This window comes from Cajanus cajan, chromosome 1 (assembly GCF_000230855.2).
Source record: "Cajanus cajan strain Asha chromosome 1, NIPB_CcT2T_4, whole genome shotgun sequence".
Classification (NCBI taxonomy): Eukaryota; Viridiplantae; Streptophyta; class Magnoliopsida; order Fabales; family Fabaceae; genus Cajanus; species Cajanus cajan.
This window is the reverse complement of record NC_138517.1, coordinates 36370089-36391629: the sequence shown is the minus strand read 5'-3', so window position 1 is coordinate 36391629 and position 21541 is coordinate 36370089. Positions and strand designations below refer to the sequence as shown.

Genomic DNA, 21541 nt, shown 5'->3' with positions numbered 1-21541 from the left:
TACGCTCGTCCCTGAAGCATCCACTACCAGGGTTCGTATCATCCTCGATCCTTTAGTGTGAGGAACCACATTCACATTACAATCCACATAGTCTCTTGCAATTAACTCTATGCCAGGGCTGCCATAATCGACATAAGTGGTGTGTGTTAACTGTCTTACTCATCCCACACCATGCTAGGGTCACGCCCTCCCTATAGCACCACTTACCCAGGGGTCGTACCATCCCTAGTCACTGATTTGAGGCACCATAATCACAATCATAATCACATTCATACAACATCTCATCTCATAATTCAAATTCACATCACGTACACAATTCCACCTCACATACACAACAGATAAGCCCAACAAAATAAGGGTTTACACACCCCTCAAGTAATTCACATCAAGATCATTCATTCTTATCAATCAATACAATAATAACATTCATAAATTAATATTATAAACAATGGAATTATCAAATTTAATATAATTCAGCATAAACAGTAAAACCCTTAATTAAAACCTATCTCACAGGCACTTTTCTACAATTTCGTTCTCTCTCCCAGATCATCATTCTTACAAATTATTAGCATATTTATAATCCTCAACACATACCGAATCTAATGGTATCATTAATTGCTAAAACAGAAATAATTCAACTTTTCCAAAACCTAGCCTACATGCACTTTTCTATAATTTCGTTCTCTCTCCCAGAGCATTATTTTTACAAATAAATCATATATTTATTGTCCTAAATATATACAGAATCAAATAATGCCAATAATTCTTCAAACAGAAATAATTGTAAAATTACTCATAATCCTAAGGGCTCTTCTTCTACCCAATTCCCTCATGCAACTCCACATATAAATAATCCCATTTTCCCCCGTACCTGGATACATAGGAACTCGGGCAGAACCTCCTCTTTTTCCTTAAATAAGGATCGGAACTAAGACTGGAGCAGAACCTCATCCTCTGAGTTCCCCTTGGTCTTCAGAGAGAAGAAGAGGAACGAAAGAGAGAACAGAAGATAAGAGAGAGTGAGAATGTAAGGTGTGTAAAAATGAGAGGATTTGAGGCCTATTTATAGGATTTTTCGCCCACCTACCACTACGGCCCGTTCCAAAATCGGAACGGCCCGTTCTGGGCCCTTCAAACCTACGTAAATTTTTCAACTGGAACGACCCGTTCCCAAACCAGAACGGCCCGTTCTCAAACCCAGCAGAACGACCAGTTCTGCTTCCAGAACGACCCGTTCTCCAAACCAGAACGGCCCGTTCTCCCTCTGGAACAGCCCGTTCTCCCTCCAGAACGGCCCGTTCTACTTCTCAAATATTGGGCTTTTAACTTATTCCAGAACGGCCCGTTTCACTTTTGAAACGGCCCGTTCAGGGCAACGAATTGGGCCTACGGCCCAATGAAAATTGGGCTGTTACATTATTTGTTTAGATAAAAAATTATGTATATGTCAAATAGTAGTGAGGGCAAGTGCCTCACTATTCCAAACGTGCAGTTGTCGCTGTATATATATGTATGTGTGTGTATATATATATATATAATATAAGGGGTTATAATTATACCGGTGTAACTTTTACTAAGTATTATGCCGCTCTATAACTTTATATTAAATGTGAATTTTGTAAATCCAACCGTTAAATTGAAAGTTCATATCACTTTATACGTGTATATCAAATTTTGTTAAAATTGAACAACAACTGGAAGATAATCCAAGTGTTCATATTTTAGTGTATTTTGAAATGAATATATTACATCAATTTTGTTTTATAAAAATGATGTATCAAATCATCTTGGATTAATATAAAGTTTTGTATATATAATCTATAAGAGATATGAACTTTCAATCTAACAGTTGGATTTACCAAATTCACATTTAATATAAAGTTATTGAGCGGTGTAATACATTGTAAAAGTTGCATTTAATATATATATATATATATATATATATATATATATATATATATATATATATATGAGGGGGGTTATAATTACAATGGTATAAATTTTACTAAGTGTTACACCGCTCAATAACTTTATATTAAATGTGAATTTTGTAAATTCAACCGTTAAATTGAAAATTTTTTACTCTTAAATCAAATATATATATAGACACACACATATATATATATATACATGAGGGGAGCTATAATTACAATGGTATAAATTTTACTAAGTGTTACACCGCTCAATAACTTTATATTAAATGTGAATTTTGTAAATTCAACCGTTAAATTGAAAATCTTTTACTCTTAAATCATATATACAAAATGTTATATTAATCGAAGATGATTTTTTATAAAACAAAATTAAATTTGTCGAAAAATTTATATTTTTAATGAGAAAATTTTTGTAAGAAAAGTTATATTATTGATAGAATATTTCAGACAAATTTATATTTGTCGAAAATGTAAGAACTGGTTTTAAATTTGATATGAAAATATTATGATATAATTATATAAGATTTTAAGTTAGTATTTTATTAATGGTTGATAATTAAAAAATAAAACATGGATAAATACATTATTTGAATTTTATATGTTTGATTTAAGATAACTTACAAAATAACTCTTGGTAAAGTTATTCCGCTCAATAACTCATGGTGTGTTGAATTTCATCGATCCAATTAATTGTTAAATTAAAAGTTATTAAATTTTACTAATAATTAATATAAAAAATTAGTTAGTTTTGGAATAAATTATTTGCTAATTAACAATATAATTGAAATATTAATTATTTTAAATTATTTAACTAAAATCTTATTGACAATTTACTATATGATCTTAATATTTTTGTATAACTAATATCTTGTTTTAAATTTGATATGAAAATATTATATATAATTAGATAAGATTTTAAGTTAGTATTTTATTAATAATTGATAATTAAAAAAAAAATAAGGATAAATACATTTTTTAAATTTTATATGTTTGATTTAAGGTAAATAAATATATTAAATTAATTAATAATTTATTTAAAATATTAAAATTTAATTTATAAGTATGTAATAAATAAATATTTATAATTTTATAAATTATATTATCATTATAAATTATAAAATTAAATAATTTAAATTATAATTTTAAATAAAAATAAGTAGATATTAATTATAAAAGTAAGTACATATAAATAAAGAATAATTAAATATATTATTATTATTTTTATTATTATTATTATTATTATTCGTAATATAAAATTATTATATATTATTATTATAGTACAAATATGAGATTGTATATTTGAGGATGACTTAAATGAATTAATTTGTACAAGTTATACTGACAACATACATAGACATTTCAGTAGCTTACTCATCAGAACTTCACAGTTAAGCGTGCTTGACCTGGAGTAGTACTGGGATGGGTGACCTTCTGGGAAGTCTCCCAGAAATTGCACAAGTAAGAATAAAACACGCTAAACAGTGAAATATTGTGAAATAGAACCTTTGAGAGGCCAAATATGAGAGTTGTTACATTAATAAATTTATTAAAATTAAAAAAAAATTATAATTTCTGACGAATTTTTCTGTCGGAAATTTTGACAGCAATTTCCGACGGGTTTTTCCGTCAGAAATTTCTGACGAAATTTTTTTTCCGACGCCACTTTTTCCGACGGATTGAAATCCATCGGAAAAAGCAAAATCCGTCGGAAATTTACCTATTTCCGTCGGAAATCAGCATTTTTCTTGTAGTGTCTATTTATTCTGAATACTTTGATTATGCAACTACTTGGCTTCTCTACAAATGCCTTAAACATCTTAAAGGCATCACATGCTTCTGATTTTTGCTTCAAGAAGTGTACACATGTCTTATGCTAAAGTCATCAATGAAAGTAAAAAAATATTTGCTACCACCATGAGTTGGGATCTCAACTATGCACAAATCTGAATTAACTATCTACAATAACTTCTTCGCCCTCCAAGACACTCTAGTTGGGAATGATTCTCTATGCTTCTTCCCAATCACAAACATCTCATATACAACATTAGAAATATTCACAATAGTCAAGCTAGAAACATATTCTTTTCTTGACAAATAATTTAATCTAGAAAAGTGAAAGTGTTTAAAGATCATATTCCACAATCAATCATCATTAGGAATAATAGAACTCAAACAAGAAAACTTTCATGACAAGTTTTCAAAGGGAATAAGCGATTAAGGGTATTTTTTACCCTATCTGTAAATATTCCTTTTTTGTCTATCAATATGCAGTATCCATGATGAATATGCATGTTGTAACCTATACTATCCGTACCGCGAAGCCGAGCTCTAGCTCGGCATCACAGCACAAATTCACAACTTCAACACCCTGATAAGGTGATTCACGGTGCAGTATACGACGAGCTGACTTCACCATGTGACATCAGCCGCCTTGGCCAGCCTCAGACAGGGCGACGACGAACCATTGAGGACGTTCATGGAGCGCTTTGCCAGCATCTCGGTCAAAATTCGAAACTTGAACCTCGAGGTCGCCCTACACGCCATGCTCATGGAGCTCAAGCCAGGACCCTTCGTTGATAGCCTGTGTCGATGATCTCCCATCGACATGGACGAACTCCGTGCTTGAGCTGTAGGGTACATTCAGATGGAAGAGCACTCTACTTTTCGTGACCAGGTTCGCGGAAAATCACAGGCAAAGCCAGACCACGGTCACAAAGACAAGATGAAGGTCACCAATGACAGTAAGTTTAAGAAGGCTGCTAGGAAAAAAAAAAAGGGGAGGTACGACTTCTACACCCCCCTGAATGCGCCCCGAGTACACATCCTGGAGGAGGCCAGCAACAGTAATTTGCTCACCTTGCCACCACCCAGACACAGTCCCAACAGTGCGGACAAATCCAAGCATTTTCGGTACCATAGAAACTATGGTCACTCAACCGAGGAGTGCCGCACACTCAGAGATCGCATTGAGGAACTCGTCCAGGGAGGGCACCTCAGACAATATGTCCAACGACAGCAATCTCACAGAGGAGGCTACCACAGACGCGGGCGAGGACGTGGCCTAGGTTCTGGCACTCGCACAGACCAACCCTCTAGATCTCAGTAGAACAATGATGGAGCGGTGCAGGCCGAGGTGAGTCAGGATACAGGATTGGCTCCCTTACGCGGAGTCATCAACACAATTGCAGGTGGCTTCGTAGGAGGAGGCTCCAGCAGCTCAGCGCGCAAAAGACACTTGCGCAGCATCAACAACATTCATTCTGCTACCTCGACCCCGCACCACAACACACCACCCATCACCTTCACGGATGATGACTACATCGACATCAGCCCAAACCAGGATGATCCAATGGTCATCGCGGTGGAAGTCGCCAACTGGGAGGTCCACAAGACGCTGATCGACCAAGGAAGCTCGGCTGACGTCTTGTATTGGCCAACGTTCGTAAGGTTAGACATTCCTCACTCTCTCATCCAACCTCACACAGAGCCCCTAGTCGGTTTTGCAGGAGAACGAGTCCACACCCGAGGGTACGTGGATCTGCTGACAACCTTCGGGACCTCTCCTGACTCAAGGTGGATCATGGTCCGGTACCTCCTCGTTGAAGCCAACACATCCTACAACATAATCATCGGAAGGCCGACGTTGAACCAACTCGGAGCTGTGGTATCTACCCCGCACCTAACGATGAAATTCCCAAGGAGCAGTGGCAAGATCATCTCCATCAGAGAAAACCAAAAAAAAGCTCGGCAGTGTTACGCCGAAAGCTTGACAGTTTTGCCATCCGAGGAACGCCACAAAAGTGACCCTCCTACAGTAGCTCATATCACCAAGGTTGACATCACTGACCTGGACCCAAGGACAGAATCCTATGACAAACGGCCTAGTCCCATTGACGAGCTCGACGACCTTCAAGTCGATAAAATCCCTGGACAATGCACAAAGATAAGCCGACAACTAAACTTGGAGATACGACAACAACTTGAAGCTGAGATCTCCAAGAACGCCGACTTATTTGCATGGTCCAAGGCCGATATGCTAGGTATAGATGCTGACTTTATCTGTCACAGGTTGGAAATCCACAAAGAGGCCAAACCGGTGGCCCAGCGAAAAAGGAAGGTCAGCGACGAAAAACGAGAAGCTATCATAGCCGAGACACAAAAACTGTTGAACGTACGCTTTATCCGCGAGGTCAGGTACACCACATGGCTGGCAAACATGGTACTGGTCAAGAAGAACTCGGGAAAGTGGCGTATGTGCGTTGATTACACCGACCTTAATAAGGCGTGTCCCAAAGACTCATACCCCCTTCCGAGCATTGACAGGCTGGTTGACGGCGCCTCCGGCCATGCCCTCCTCAACTTCCTAGATGCTTATTCTGGGTATAACCAGATCATGATATACCCACCAAATGAAGTGCACACGTCGTTCATCACTGACCACTCCAATTTCTGCTAGTGAGTGATGTCATTCGGCCTAAAAAACGTGGGAGCCACTTACCAAAGACTGATAGACAAAGTTTTTCACCAACAGATTGGGTGGAATATGGAAGTCTACGTCGATGACATGGTGGTCAAAACCACTTCAGTCGAGGCCCATGCCTATGACCTAGACGAGGTGTTCAGCCAGATCAGAAAACACAATATGCGCCTCAATACAGATAAGTGTGTCTTTGGTGTCCAAGGAGGTAAGTTTCTTGACTTCATGATCACCAGCAGGGGCATTGAAGCCAACCCGGAGAAGTGCAAGGCCATTATACAGATGCAGAGCCCGCAGACTGTCAAGGATGTCCAACGCTTGGCAAGAAGGTTAGTCTCCCTTTCTCGCTTCATCCCCAGGTTGGCAGAGAAAGCAGGACCCATCTTCACCCTACTACGAAAGCCGAAGAACTTCCAATGGACTGAACAATGCGAAGAAGCTTTCAAGAGCTTCAAAGTTTTCCTCACCACCCCACCAATCCTGCAGAGGCCAGACCATCACGCCGACCTACTCCTTTACTTGGAAGTGGCAGAAGGCGCAATCAATGCAGTCATCGTGCAAGAACACCAAAAGGTGAAAACACCCATTTACTTCATCAGTCGAGTCCTTCAAGACACGGAAAAACAGTACCAGAAAATCGAAAAGCTTGCACTAGCACTCGTCACCGCAGCTTGGCGCCTCCAACCCTATTTTCAAAGCCACCAGGTGGTCCTCAAAATTGACTACCCGATCAAATAGATCCTGAGAAAACCAGAGCTCGCCGGGCGCATGATCGCATGGTCAGTAGAACTGTCTGAGTTTGGCATCCAGTATGAAAGCTGCAGACCTTTGAAAGCTCAGTGCTTGGCAGATTTCGTGGCCAAACTCACCCCAACCTCGACTGTGGAACCACAGGTATGGACTTTACACGTTGACGGGTCCTCCAATTATAAAGGTGGTGGTGCAGGTATTATATTGGAAGGACCGAATAAGGTCACTGTAGAGCAGTCTCTCAAGTTTGGCTTCAAGGTGACCAACAACCAGGCAGAATATGAAGCGCTTCTAGCAAAGCTAAGGTTGGCTCGCAACCTTGGAGCATAGAGAGTGAGTTGCAACAGCGACTCAAAGCTCATGGTAGAACAACTCAGTGGAGCATATCTGACCAAGGACACCCTTCTACAGAGGTACTTTCATGTAGCCTCCCAACAAATCCCCTCCTTCGACGAGTTTGCCAAACGCCATGTCCCCCGTGAGCAGAATGCCAGAGCCGACCTCCTGTCCAAGATCGCCAGCACGAAGGACCCCGGGCAACATCAGACCATCATACAGGAGACGTTGAACTCGTCCAGCTTAGATGATAAGGCCGTCAACACCAGCAACAGTGCAGACCGAGGATGGATGGCGGGGATTTGGAACTATTTGAAGGAAGGGACTTTACCTAAAGATAAGGAGGAAGCCCGGAAGGTGAGGGTACGCTCGGCCAAGTTCTTCATCATTGGAGACAAGTTGTTCAAGCGTGGCATCTCCACTCCCCTTTTGAAATGCTTAGCTGAATCCCAGGCCACCTATGTCGTCGAGGAAATCCACCGAGGGATCTATGGAATGCACTCTGGGGATTGCTCGATGGCAACCAAGGTACTACGGGCTGGATACTAATGGCCTACGCTAAAGTCAGATTGCCAAACTTATGTGCAAAGATGCAAGGAATGTCAGCAGTTCGGCAACGCACATCGGCAACCACCCGAAGCCCTCCACCAGATTACATCGCCGTGGCCTTTTGCCCAGTGGGAAATGGACATCCTTAGACCATTTCCCCCCGCGAAAGGTCAACTTAAATTCCTCCTAGTGGCGATAGACTACTTCACCAAGTGGATCGAGGCATGTTCACTTGCCAAGATCACTACCGAGAATGTCCAGAAATTCACCTGGAAAAGCATTATCTGCAGGTTTGGCATCCCGCACTCTCTAGTCACTAATAATGGTAGACAGTTCATCGCGCAGAGGTTCGAGGATTTCCTCCATGAACTCGGAGTCAAGCACCTCCCAACTGTCGCCACCCGGCCCAAACGGGCCTCGGCGGTCGCGAAGACGGTCGAGCTCGCTTTTATTTTAGTTTTGAAAATGTATTGGATTATTAGAACGACTTGTTCTCAAACTGAGACCTTGTCGATCTTATCCAATTTATTTATTAAATGTCTCACCAATCCATGTTAATCCCAAGCGGGACCCTCCATGGATTAGTGGTTTTCGTAGTAAAAGGGTTCGTGGAGTCGCCACCAATGTTTTACTCAAAACATTGGAAAAAGGGATAAGGCAATTGATTTTATAAATCAACTTTGGCCATTACAACCAGAGTTGGGTAAGGGAGTCGGTTACGCGTGGGGAAGGTGTTAGCACCCCACAGCGCCCCTTTCGGGTTCCCTATGACAGATTATTTCTAAAATAACAGTGTAAAATTACTAGATTACCCCTATTTATTCTAAGCAATTATAAATTAACTATCTACATGATGACAGTTTAAATATGCACACAGAAAGCAGTAAAAGGAAGGACTTTAAGAAGAAACCTTTGAAGCGTGCTTTTATATATTTCGTAAAACTGGGAAGCTTTTTGGCGTTCCCTCGCTCTACAAGCTCGCTCGCTCCTTCCTAAAAACTTTTGACTACGGAAATCCGGAGGATTTCCCTTCGACTAGGTTCGATCCTCAAGCAAAATGGCTCGAGGCTCAAAAACTTCGTCGGATCAACTCTCCGAGTGATTTCTAGGGCAGAACACTGCTCAAAAACCCCAGAATACTCAAGGAGAGGGTTGAAACTATGTTCAAAAGTGTGAAATGACGTCCAATTGACGTCATATTTATAGGGAATAGGCGCAATACGGGCTACAGAATCAATACGGCCGTATTGAAATTTTTGAACTTCAATACGGCCGTATTGAGTTCAATACGGCCGTATTGAAATTCAGAAATTTCAATACGGCCGTATTGAGTTCACTGCGGCTGTATTGAAGCTTCAATACGGCCGTATTGATTTCAGTACGGCCGTATTGAAGTTTCAGAAACTTCAATACGCCGTATTGAGTTCACTGCGGCCATATTGAAGCTTCAATACGGCCGTATTAAGTTTAGTACGGCCGTATTGGGCTTCATTCCCTCCACTTTCTTATTTTGAGCTATTCTAAGACCTCTAGACCTACAGAGAACCCTCCTAGGGCCTTCCAGGAGTCCTTCTGGCTGATCTTCCTTCAGTCTTCGAGAGTCTTCAAGCTTTATTTCCGACCCGGGCAATTTTAGGGGTCTACACCAACCTCGGTGTAACATCCCTAAACCAATGGCCAAGCCGAAGCTACAAATAAAGTAATACTCCGAGAACTCAAGAAGCAACTAGGAAGTGCCAAGGGACAATGGGCCAACGAGCTCCCCAGCATTCTTTGGGCGTACCACTGCACTCCCCAATCAACAACGCAGGAAATGCCTTAGAGGCTGACCTATGGAGTCGATGCCATGATCTTTGTGGAAGTCGGCGAGCCGTCTCATCGACGTCATGCTTTCGAAAAAGAGCAAAACGCACAAGAGATAGCGGTCAACCTTGACTTGATCGACGAGCTCAGGGAAGAAGCTCGGATTCATGAAGAAGCCTGCAAGCTTCGAGCCTCTAGAAGGTACAAAACGCGAGTCCGACCTCGCTCCTTCCAGGTTGGCGACTTGGTGTGGCGACTACTTGGCGATGCCTGCAGAGATTCGTCAGAAGGGAAGCTCGCGCCTAACTGGGATGGCCCATTCCGAGTCACAGAAAACTTAGAAAATGGGGCATGCCGACTAGAAGAGCTTAGCGGCAAAGCCATCCCACGAACCTGGAATGCCACGCATCTCAAGTTCTACTTCAGCTGAAATTGTATGAATGAGTTGTGCACTCTTTTCCCGATTCAGTCTTTTGTCCCAAAAAACAGAAAAATGGGTTTTGGCTGACAGGGTTTTTAACGAGGCACACTCGTGACATTAATAAAATGACTCATTCCATTCATAAGCTTCTCAATTTTACACTGCTTTGGCACAAATTATACCCTGTTAAGCCAAGGTTGAATTTGAACCTTGGCACGAATTGATTTATGTTAAGCCAATGTCGAGTTCGAACCTTGGCACGAATTGCTTTATGTTAAGCCAAGGTCGAATTCGAACCTTGGTACGAATTACTTTCTGGTAAGCCAAGGTCGAATTCGAACCTTGGTACAAATCACTTTCTGTTAAGCCAAGGTTGAATTCGAACCTTGGTAAAAATTACTTTATGATTAAGCCAAGGTCGAATTCGAACCTTGATATAAATCACTTTATGCTGAGCCAAGTTTGAGCCCTAAAGCACAAACCATAGAACAAGTGTCGAACGTGTTTTCGAACCTCAAAAACGGTCTAAAACTAAGCCTAAATCCAAATTCAATTTTGAGCGCAAAAACAAAAGGTCAAAATAGAACCATTGAAAGCGCAAGATGAAAACCGCAAATGAACAAAGCAAATTATATACACAAGTTCAACAAATACAAATGTTCAGAAAACAAGAAGAGTGAGCAAAGTAAACTAAGTTATTACAAAAGATGGAGGCCTAGGCAGTCGTGTTCTCGCTCGAGCTGTCGACAAGGTCGTCCTCTTTCACCAGCCGCCCAGCTCGCACCTCCTTCTCCACATGCATCGCAGAGAGGTCGACCCCGGGCGCAAGTAACCTCGCCTGACGGGCTGCCTTGACAAAGCCTTTCTTATGCTCGAACAAAACAGCTCGATTAGTCTCAACGAGCTTCCTCTCCAGCCCCGCCTTAGCCTCGACCATCTTATCAAGTTCCACCCTCAGAGCTGCGACCTCCTCTTCCTTACCACCAAGAAGCACCTCATCACAAAGACATTTCTCGGCCGGCTCTTCCAGATCAGCCTTCAGCGATGATACCTCGTCTTCCAAGGAGCGCACCCGACCCCAGGAAGAACTGGCAAGCTCCTGTAGCTCACCCACTTGGGCAACGTAAACCTCATTAGCCCTTAGAGCGATCTCCAAAGGCTTCGGAGCTCTCACCAGTTCCCTCCTGGTGGCTTGAAGCTCAGCCTCATTCTGTCTCTTGGCCTCGCCGAGAGTGGCTCCTTAGGCCTTGTTCTCCTCCTCCAAAGGCTGGACTTGACTTTTCGCTTTCTCGAGGTCCCCGTGCAGCTTCGACCACTTGTGCTTCCAGTGGTCTACAATAGTAATCGACCGCTACATGAAGACCTCTATAGAGTCGAGACTCTCCACTGGCCCGACCTTCTCGATCATCGCCTTATCAGCCGAACGGAGCGAATCCCTCGGGTAGAAGGTCTCAGCAGTCACCTTCGAACTCCACAATGAGTCCACATCTGATGATGCGCTCACGTGGTCCATCCTCGTCAAAGGGCGATCCTTGTCGAAGCGCTAGGCGATGAACTTCCCTTTGGGAGCCCTGCCGGAGGAGGAGGCGGCGGCGCGGTGGCTGCAGGAGTCGACGATGGAGCCTCAGAGCTCGGCTCCCCTTCGCGGACCTCAGTGAGAGTTAAGGTAGGCGCCATTTGCGCGGTAGCAAAGGCATTCAGCCCAGGCGCCTCCGAGCTTGACTCAACCCGGGCCTCGGCGGAAGCTGGCTCAGGCCCCACCTACACATAACACAAAAATTCTCCAAGTTATTAAAATAGGAAGATCACACGACGTGGAAGAAAAATCACAAGAAAAAATTAAAAAAAATATACAAACCTGCGCCTCACGGGTAACCTCCTTCGCGGCAGCTCGGGACGATCCCCCGGGAGGAGAACTTCCAGTTAGGTCGACCACGTCGGCATCAGCAGCCTTCGAAGTCACCTCCTCAGCGTCACAAGGGGTGGAGGTTCCCCCGACCTCATTCTCTCCCTCTTTCTTTTCCTGCGAGTTTCAAGAGGAGCAACCTCTTCCTCCTGAGGCTTGAGGACCTCGATCTCAGCCACATTGTAGCGGGACTTCAGCTCACGCCACTTGCTCCTTCCCATTATGTCTGCAAGTACAAGAGCCAAATACATCAGGAAAAGAAAATGAAATAAACCCTGACAACTAAGAATGACGAGGTACACACTCTCTAGACCCCTCTCCTTGTACGCCGAGTTAGCAAGCGACAAGACAAGCTTGCAATCCAGGGGACGCGGGAGCGCAGCTAGGTTTTTAATGGCAGCAGTATCCGAGGCCGTCAACTGGAGATTGGCTGACCCGTTGAACTTGATCGGATCCTGCTACCAGTAAAGAGGGAACCTCGGCAACCCGCCGAAGTGGAATACCTCATCTTTTAACAGGTCGACCTCCTTGGGAAGAACTCGAAAGAACTCATGTTTGAAGCCCTAATACGACTGGGAGTAAAATGAAAACAGCCCCCCAGCCTTACTCCCGTTCAGAGAAACCCAACCGAAGGGATGCTCACCCAACTTAAGTTGGTAGAAATGAAGAAAAACAGGCAGAAACAACCCTATCCTTAGGGTCAAACACAGGACTTGAAAAGCCCTCAAAGGAGCCGTGTTGACAAAATTCAAAAAATCACATTCGAATTGAGTAAAGGGAAGGCATACGCCTAAATCCCTAAAGAAGCATTGGTACATATAGAAAAAGGGGGGATTAGAGGTACCCCCCATATATACACGCTCACCAGGCTGACAAGGTTCAAGCCGGATGAGCTTAAAAATGGACGCTTGGCAGATCCTGTGCGATTTCCACATCGCATTGACCTCCAGGAATGACTTGAAAACTCTCTCGAATTCTCCGACGTCACCCTTGACCCATTCGTAGCCAGTGATGACGAGGAAAGAATCCCTAGCGTTGTTACCACCCTTCTTCCTTTCAGCAGCGGCCGTCTCGACGACCACTGCCTTGTCGCGCACCTTTCCTTTATCCTTGCCCTTGGCCGGGGTAGAGGGGGCGGTGCCGCTATCACCAGCCATCGAAAAATAAAAAGACTCGAGGAAGGGGAAGGGTGAAGAGGTAGAACGAGGACAGAAAGGGCAAAGTACCTGGTACTTCCTTCACAACGACAAAATAGTGACAGAGAAGGAGGACCTAATTGCCAGAAACGGCGACGACAAGGAAGAGCAGGATAGAGAGAAATGAAGAGGCGTCGAGAGCAAGCCAAAGGAAAAAGAGTAAAGTGAAGGGGAGAGGGTGCGAAGGAAAGTGGGAAAAAGGGGCTTCCTAAATTGAAATGGAAACGACACGTGGAGAGAGAAAAACAAAACTGACGACACATTAATGGAGCCCATTATGATGGGTACAACCATCATTACATAACCGTCACTTCCCATTAAGACGCCACCCACGCGTTATGAGGACAAGGTGACGGTTATGACACAAGGCATCGTGATAAGAGAAGCGTACGCGAAGAGTCACGACCCCCTGTCGAGCTCGACATCAACTCCTCGACCCACAGTCTTCGAAGCTCGGGGGGCTAGTGTACTATCCGTACCGTGAAGCCGAGCTCTAGCTCAGCATCACAGCACAAATCGACCTCAGAAACGCGTTAGGCGACATCGGCCAAGACGAGGTCCGTTGCCTAAATAGGTCATCACTGATCTCAGGCCCAAGGCCCAATAAAATACTAATTCACACAAATGTACATGCGTTACTTATACGAGACCCACACATCCACAAATACTAACTTTAGCATCAGAGTCTCTTTTGCAGGTACCACCCTCGCCTTGGAATAGCAAGCGTACCTAGTGAAGGAGGCTCACCAATCTTACCTAGCAGATCGTCTCCTATGACCGATCTCTGGTAAGAACATAACCTTTATCTGATAGTTACCCCATACTTAACAAATTGTGATGAAGACTAAGAGCATAGAAAAAATTAGAGACAAAATTTTACAAACCATCTTTCAATCTAATATTAATTTGGCCTTTCCCTAAAATAAGAGTATTTGTGTTGTTTCCAAATCTCACGATAGATTCTATTATTTCATCTAGAGATGAAAATAATTCATTTTTTCCCACATATATGATAGCTACATCATGTATCCATATACCAAATATTTTCACCATTGAAAAATGTATTGCTTTGCCAAAAATAAACTTTGTAGATTATATAAGAATTCTCACAAATATTTTGAAGACTTTCTGTCACATTCGCTTGCTGTTTAAATCTACACTCTATAGCTCTATGCCCAAACTTTTCACAGTAGAAGAAATTAAAATTTGCTCTTTGTTCATAATTGTTAACCACATCCTTTTCCACAGTTGGCAACACCAAAAGTATCTTCTCCTCTTCCTTGGTTGAATGATCCAAAATTATTATCTTGCCCTTGTGCATGAATGGCCTTTTATAGGCAAAGAAACCTAATAGAATATTAATAAATAAAAAAAATCTAAACTTAATGCTTAAGGAAAGAAATGACGATGGAACAATTACTTAAACGGAAAGTAAAACATTACTGCCACGGTTTAGTAATTTTTTATTGCACTTTGACTTAAACATTCTGACATTGTTTATTAGACTTTTAACAAATATACCATGCAAGTGATAAATGGATAAAAGTTCAAAGATTAAGAATCCATGTGAACTTGTATTACTTAACATAAATTTAATGCTAATTAGAGAAATAGGATATTTTAGGTTTAGAATGCATAAATTAAAAACATATTTTTAAGGTTTCAATTTTTTGATTGGAAATTAAGAGATTGTTTAGATATAAAATTAAAAGTACTTTTGTCAGCATTTCTACTTGAAGTAAATTTTTATTTTCAATAGAAAAACTATTAAAAATACTTTTAATTTATATTTAAATAAATTCTAAATTATTATTGTAATTCAATAATAAAGAATATTTGGAAAAAATTTCGGTCGCAAAATGGTTGCAATAATTTTAGTCGCTGAAGTGTATGGGACCAAATTAGTGACCGAATAAAGCGGTCGCTAAATATTTATTTTTTATTTTATTAAATTTTATAGACGTCGCAAGTTTGGTCGCTACAAACCACTCATATTTGGCCTCTTAAGGATTTTATTTCACAATACTTAACTTTTTAGCATGTTTTGTCCTTAATTACACAATTTTTGGAAACTTCCCAGGAGGTCACCCATCCCTATATTACTTCAAGTCAAGCACGCTTAATAGTGAAGTTCTTATCAGATAAGCCACCGAAAAGCAGATGCATGTTGTTAGTATAAGTAATACAAATTAATTTATTTAAGTCATCCTCAACTATCCAATCTCGTACTTATATTATCTTTGGATCCTTATCATTTTGGTGTATCCGGACCGTTATAAATATATAATAATATATTACTAATAATAATAATTATATTATATTTAATTAATCTTTATTTATATATATACTTACTTTTATAATTAACAATCTACTTATTTTTATTTAAAATTAATTTTATGATACAATTTAAATTATTTATTATAAATTTAAAAGTTTAAGTAATAATTTATATATTTTGAAATGAGAAGGGTTATAATAACACTAGTATAACTTTTACTAAGTATTACACCGCTCAATAACTTTATATTAAATGTGAATTTTGTAAATTCAACCGTTAAATTGAAAGTTCATATCATTTTATATGTTTATATCAATTTTTTTTAAAATTGAACAACAACTTAAAAGTAATCAAAGTGCTCATATTTTATTTGAAATGTATATATTACGTCAATTTTGTTTTACAAAAATAAAGTATCAAATCATCTTGAATTCATATAAGATTTTGTATATATGATCTAAGAGTAAAAAACTTTCAATCTAACGGTTGAATTTATAAAATTCACATTTAATATAACGTTATTGAGCGATGTAATACTTAGTAAAAGTTACACCGATGTTATTATAACCCTTCTCTTTTAAAATATTATTTTTATAAACTAAATTTTAACATTTTAAATAAATTATTAATTAACTTAATATATGTATTCATCTTAAATCCAAGATATAAAATTCAAAAACTGTATTTATCCTTTTTTTATTTTATAATTATCAATCATTAATAAAATACTAATTTAAAATCTTATCTAGTTATATCATAATATTTTCATATCAAGTTTAAAATCAAATATTAGTTATACAAAAATATTAAAATCATATAGTAAATTATTAATAAGATTCTAGTTAAATAATTTAAAATAATCAATTTTATCACACAACAATAAAGAAATACTAATAGTTAAGAAAAATACATTTGTACTCATCCTATTAGAAAAAAAGAGGATGTTATAATTATTTTTTTTCCTTAAGATATCACATCTCTTCTATTAATAAAATTTAAATATAAAAAATTATTTAAAAATAAAGTTATCATAAGTTAGAAATATATATTATAAATATGGATCAAAATAAATAAGAAATTTTAAAAAAAAATCATATACTCTAATTAAAAAACTGCCTAAAAATCCAATCGTAAAAAAAACCTCTAAATATTTTTTCACATAAATAACTATTGGTATTAATTATGTAGGAGTGCATATAAATATATTTTTTATTATAAATTAATGTCTTGCTCTTACAAAACAAGAAAATGGGATTGATACTCAACAACAATATTATCATCACTTTTAAGCAATTTATAAATTTTTTTAAGTTTTATTTAGTGACTGAATAGAATTGTGTCGCTAATTTTAACTAATATTTTTCGACCGAATAGAATTCTGTTGCTAATTTTAACTAATATTTAGCAACCGAATAGAATTATATCGCTAATTATAACTAATATTTAGTGATCAAATTTAATTTCGTCGCTAAAAAATTCAAAATTTCTGATTTAGCGACCGAATTTAATTCTATCGCTAAAAAAATCAAAATTTCTGATTTAGCGACCGAATTCAATTCCATCGCTAAATATTAGTTAAATTTAGCGGCCGAATTCAATTCCCTTATGAACTTTGAAAAAATAGAAAACCAAATTTGGAACATCTCAAAATGTAGGGGTGTCTTGCAAATATGAATATTCCTATTAATAAGAAAAGGAAAATTGGTCCCAAGATTGTTGATTGTGTTTTTCTTGGATATTCTTTGCATAATACTACTTATAGATTTTTAGTTATTAATTATGAAGTTGCTGAAATTTCTAATAATATAATTATGGAATCTAGAGATGTTTTCTTTGAAAAAAAAATTGTCTAAACTTGTTTCTGACACTCCTAGTTCTATTTCACCTTCTAGTAGTAATGTTAACAAGGATGTTGAACCTAGAATAAGTAAAAGAATTAGAAAAGCTAAAGATTTTGGTCCTGAATTTTATTCTTTCTTACTTGAAGATGATCCTAAAACTTATAGTGAAGACATGAGATCTATTGATGCACCTTTTTGGAAAGAAGTCATTAATGATGAAATAGATTCTCTTAAAGTCAATAAAACTTGGTTTTGACTGACCTTCCTCCTTGCTTGTGTTTTTAATTTGGAAATTCATCAAATAGATGTAAACTCTAGTTCTTAAATTGTGACTTGTAAGAAGAAATTTACATGAATCAACCTTAAGGTTTTATAAAACCTGGAATGGAAAATAAAGTTAGTAAGCTTGTTAATCTTTATATGGTTTAAAACAGGCATTTAAAAAGTGGTATGATAAATTTCATCAAGTTGTTTTCTCATATGGTTTTCAATTTAATAATAGTGATAAATGTATTTATGTGAAACAATTTGATGATAATTCATGTGTTATTTTATGCCTCTATGTGGATGATATTTTCATCTTTGGCAGTAATCTACATGTTATAAATTATATGAAGTCTTTCATTGTCTAATAATTTTGAAATGAAGGATCTTGGTCATGTTGATGTTATTTTAGGCATTAAGTTAGTTGAGATTCATGATAGTATTGTTGTGACACAATCACATTACATTGAAAATTTGTTAAAGAAGTTTAATTATTTTGATGTGAAACCTCTTTCTACCCTATTTATTCTAATATAAAATTGAAGAAAAATATTGGTGAAGGTGTCTCTCCTCTTAAATACTCTCAAATTATTAATTCCTTGTTGCATTTGTCTAATTATTCTAGACCGAACATTGCATATGTTGTTAGTAGATTAGGAAGATATACTCATAATCTTAATCATTAACATTGGCTTGCTCTTAAAAGGTTTATCTTAAAGGAACTATTAATTATGGCATTCACTATACATGTTATCCTGTTGCAATTGAAGATTTTAGTGATGCAAATTGGATTTCTAATTTTGACAAAACTAAATCTACTAGTGGTTATATCTTTACTTTAGCTGGAGGTGCAATAGCTTGAAAATTTGCTAAACAAACTATTATTTCTCGTTCTACTATAGAAGCTGAAACAAGTGCCTTAGATATTACTAGTAGTGAGGCCAAATTTCTTAAAAATTTATTATATGATTTGCCTTTGTTAAATAAACCTATATCTCCAATTTCAATGCATTGTGATAGTCACGTTGTTATTGTTGAAGTTACTATCAAAAAAATTAATGAAAAAAGAAGGCACTTGAGAATATGACATAAGTTTATTAGAAATTTGATATCTCGTGGTGTTGTTTTTGTTGATTTTATTAGGTCTAAAAATAATCTTATGGATCCACTCACAAAAGGGTAGATGTGTCAACAAGTACTTGAATTGTGGAGGGTAATGGGGCTAAAGTCCATTAACTAGTTGCAATAATGGACACCCATCTCCAAATACATGACGATCCTATGAATGGAGTTTGATGAGTAATAACGAAATTATTTATTAATTAAAGTAAACCATTGTAAATTGTAAACTATTGCACGTTCCATCCATATGGTGAGTTGTACTTTAAATTAAAATGTGACAATAACAAGGTTGAGGTATTCAAATATTTATATTTATTGTGTTAAAATTAAAAATACTTCTTAATGGACTCAATGACAATTATTGTAAGGGTGGGTGTTACAGACCACCCTTGAAAAGGTTCACCTAATAAGTGTCGTGATGGGACCACTACCGTGAGATATTTGCAACCTCTAAGTGACACTCACAAAATAAGATATGTGACACCCTTACTACCCCAACACGTATAAGGATAATAAAACTAACGAATAAATTTTTCAATGTTGGTAAAAGGGTTCACATAAAAACCTTTAGAAACATTCTTCAATATCCAAAATATTTTGAAAATGAAACTTGGGAAATAAAATATAAGAGGTTACAAAATGTTTTCAAGATAATAGGTTCAACTCTATATACAAATACAATTCATGCCCTAGAAATCCTTTGCCCCGATGTCACAATATCAGAGCATGCCCATAAATCAACAGTTGGCATTCTGGATGTCATTCAAAGCCAGATCTTCCTCACCTAAAACATCCACAAATTGTACGGTGAGAAAAGAAAACATCTATATGTAAAACACATAAGGAAAACACAACATAGTCTCATCATTATTCATGAAATATTCACAAGCATTTATATATATATATCATAATTAACAATCATTTATCACATCTCAATCCACACAAATCTTACAATTAACACTATGCCAAGGCCACACCACAAATGGCATAAGTGATACAGGTTAATTGCCACATTCATCCCACACCACGCCAGGGTCACGCCCTCCCTATAGCATCACTTACCCAGGGGTCGTGCCATCCCTGGTCATTGATGTGAGGAACCACAATCACATCACAATCCACACAATCTCTTGCAATTAACCCTATGTCAGGGTTGCCATATTTGACATAAGTGATATGTGTCAATTGTCTCACTCATCCTACACCATGCCAGGGTCACGCCCTCCCTCTAGCATCACTTACCCAGGGGCCATGCCATCCCTGATCATTGATGTGAGGAACCACAATCACAATCATAATCATATCCACACAACATCTCATCTCATATCTCAATTTCATATTACATACACAATTCCATATCACATACACAACAGATAAGTCCAACAAAATAAGGGTTTACACACCCTTCGAGCAATTCACATCTAGATCATCAATTCTTGTAAAGTAATATAACAATAACATTCATAAATTAATACAATAATCAATGGAATTACCAATTTAATATAATCTCAACATAAACGATAAAACCCCCAATTATTCCAAAATCTAACTCACAGGCACTTTTCTACAATTTCGTTCTCTTTCCCAGATCATCATTCTTACAAATTTAAATATATATTTCTAATCCTCACACATACAGAATCTAATGGGATCATCAATTCCTCAAACAGAAATAATCCAATTTTCCACAACCTAACTTACAAACACTTTTCTATAATTTCGTTCTCTCTCCCACATCATCATTCTTACAAATTAAATGTATATTCATAATCATAAATTCATACAGAATCACATAAGACCAATAATTCTCTAAATAGAAATAATTATAAAATTACTCATAATCTTAAGGGACTCTTCCTTTACCCAATTCCCTCATGTAACTCTACATACAAATAATTTCCTTTTCTCCCGTACCTGGATAAACAGTAGCTGAAACTAAAATAGAGATCTCTTGGTCTCCTCCTCTAAGTGCCCCTCGATCTTCAGAGAGTGTAGAAGGGAAAGAAGAGAATGTAGAAGAAAGAAGTCAGAACTAAAAGAAGTCAGAACCGAAAAATATGATTTTGGGAGTGTCAGAGCACTCAATTTATAGGCATCAGGATTCGCGGAACGGCCCCTTTTGAAATCTCACGTCATGTGTAAAATTCACATATAGAACGGTCCGTTCTCAAACTAGAACGGCTCGTTCTGGGGTTTGCATTAAAAACTCTCAACGGTCATATTTTGGAACGGCCCGTTCTCAATAAGGTTCAAAGGCCTTTTTTAAAATCCGGAACGGCCCGTTCTAGTTGGGAACGACCCGTTCCCAACTAAGAATCATAGGCAAAATTTAATGGTTTGGAACGGCCTATTCCAAATCCAGAACGGCCCGTTCCGGGCTTCCAAAAGTAGGTCCATTTAGTAATTTGGAACGGTTCGTTCCAATTTTGTAACGGCCCGTTCCGGGCTACTAAACCACATTAATTGGGCTCTTGGCCAGTGAAAATTGGGCTGTTACAGTTCTTCCCTCCTTTATGAAATTTCGTCCCCGAAGTTTTTGCAAAGGTAGACTCCTCGTATCTTGCTTTCTAATTCCTATGCAACCTCACTACCTTATACATGTACAACTCTATCAATTTCACCCAGGAATGTCTATTATCAACAAGGGTAGACAAGTAAACT

At 38.3% G+C, this 21541-nt stretch overlaps 1 protein-coding gene across 1 annotated transcript; it reads left to right on the top strand.

Moving 5' to 3' along the window:
- Positions 1-7524: 7524 nt before the first annotated feature.
- On the top strand, positions 7525-8049 carry LOC145954423 (uncharacterized). Its single transcript, XM_083068559.1, has one exon. The coding sequence runs from the start codon at positions 7525-7527 to the stop codon at positions 8047-8049; it is 525 nt and encodes a 174-aa protein (XP_082924685.1).
- The last annotated feature ends 13492 nt before the right edge of the window (positions 8050-21541 follow it).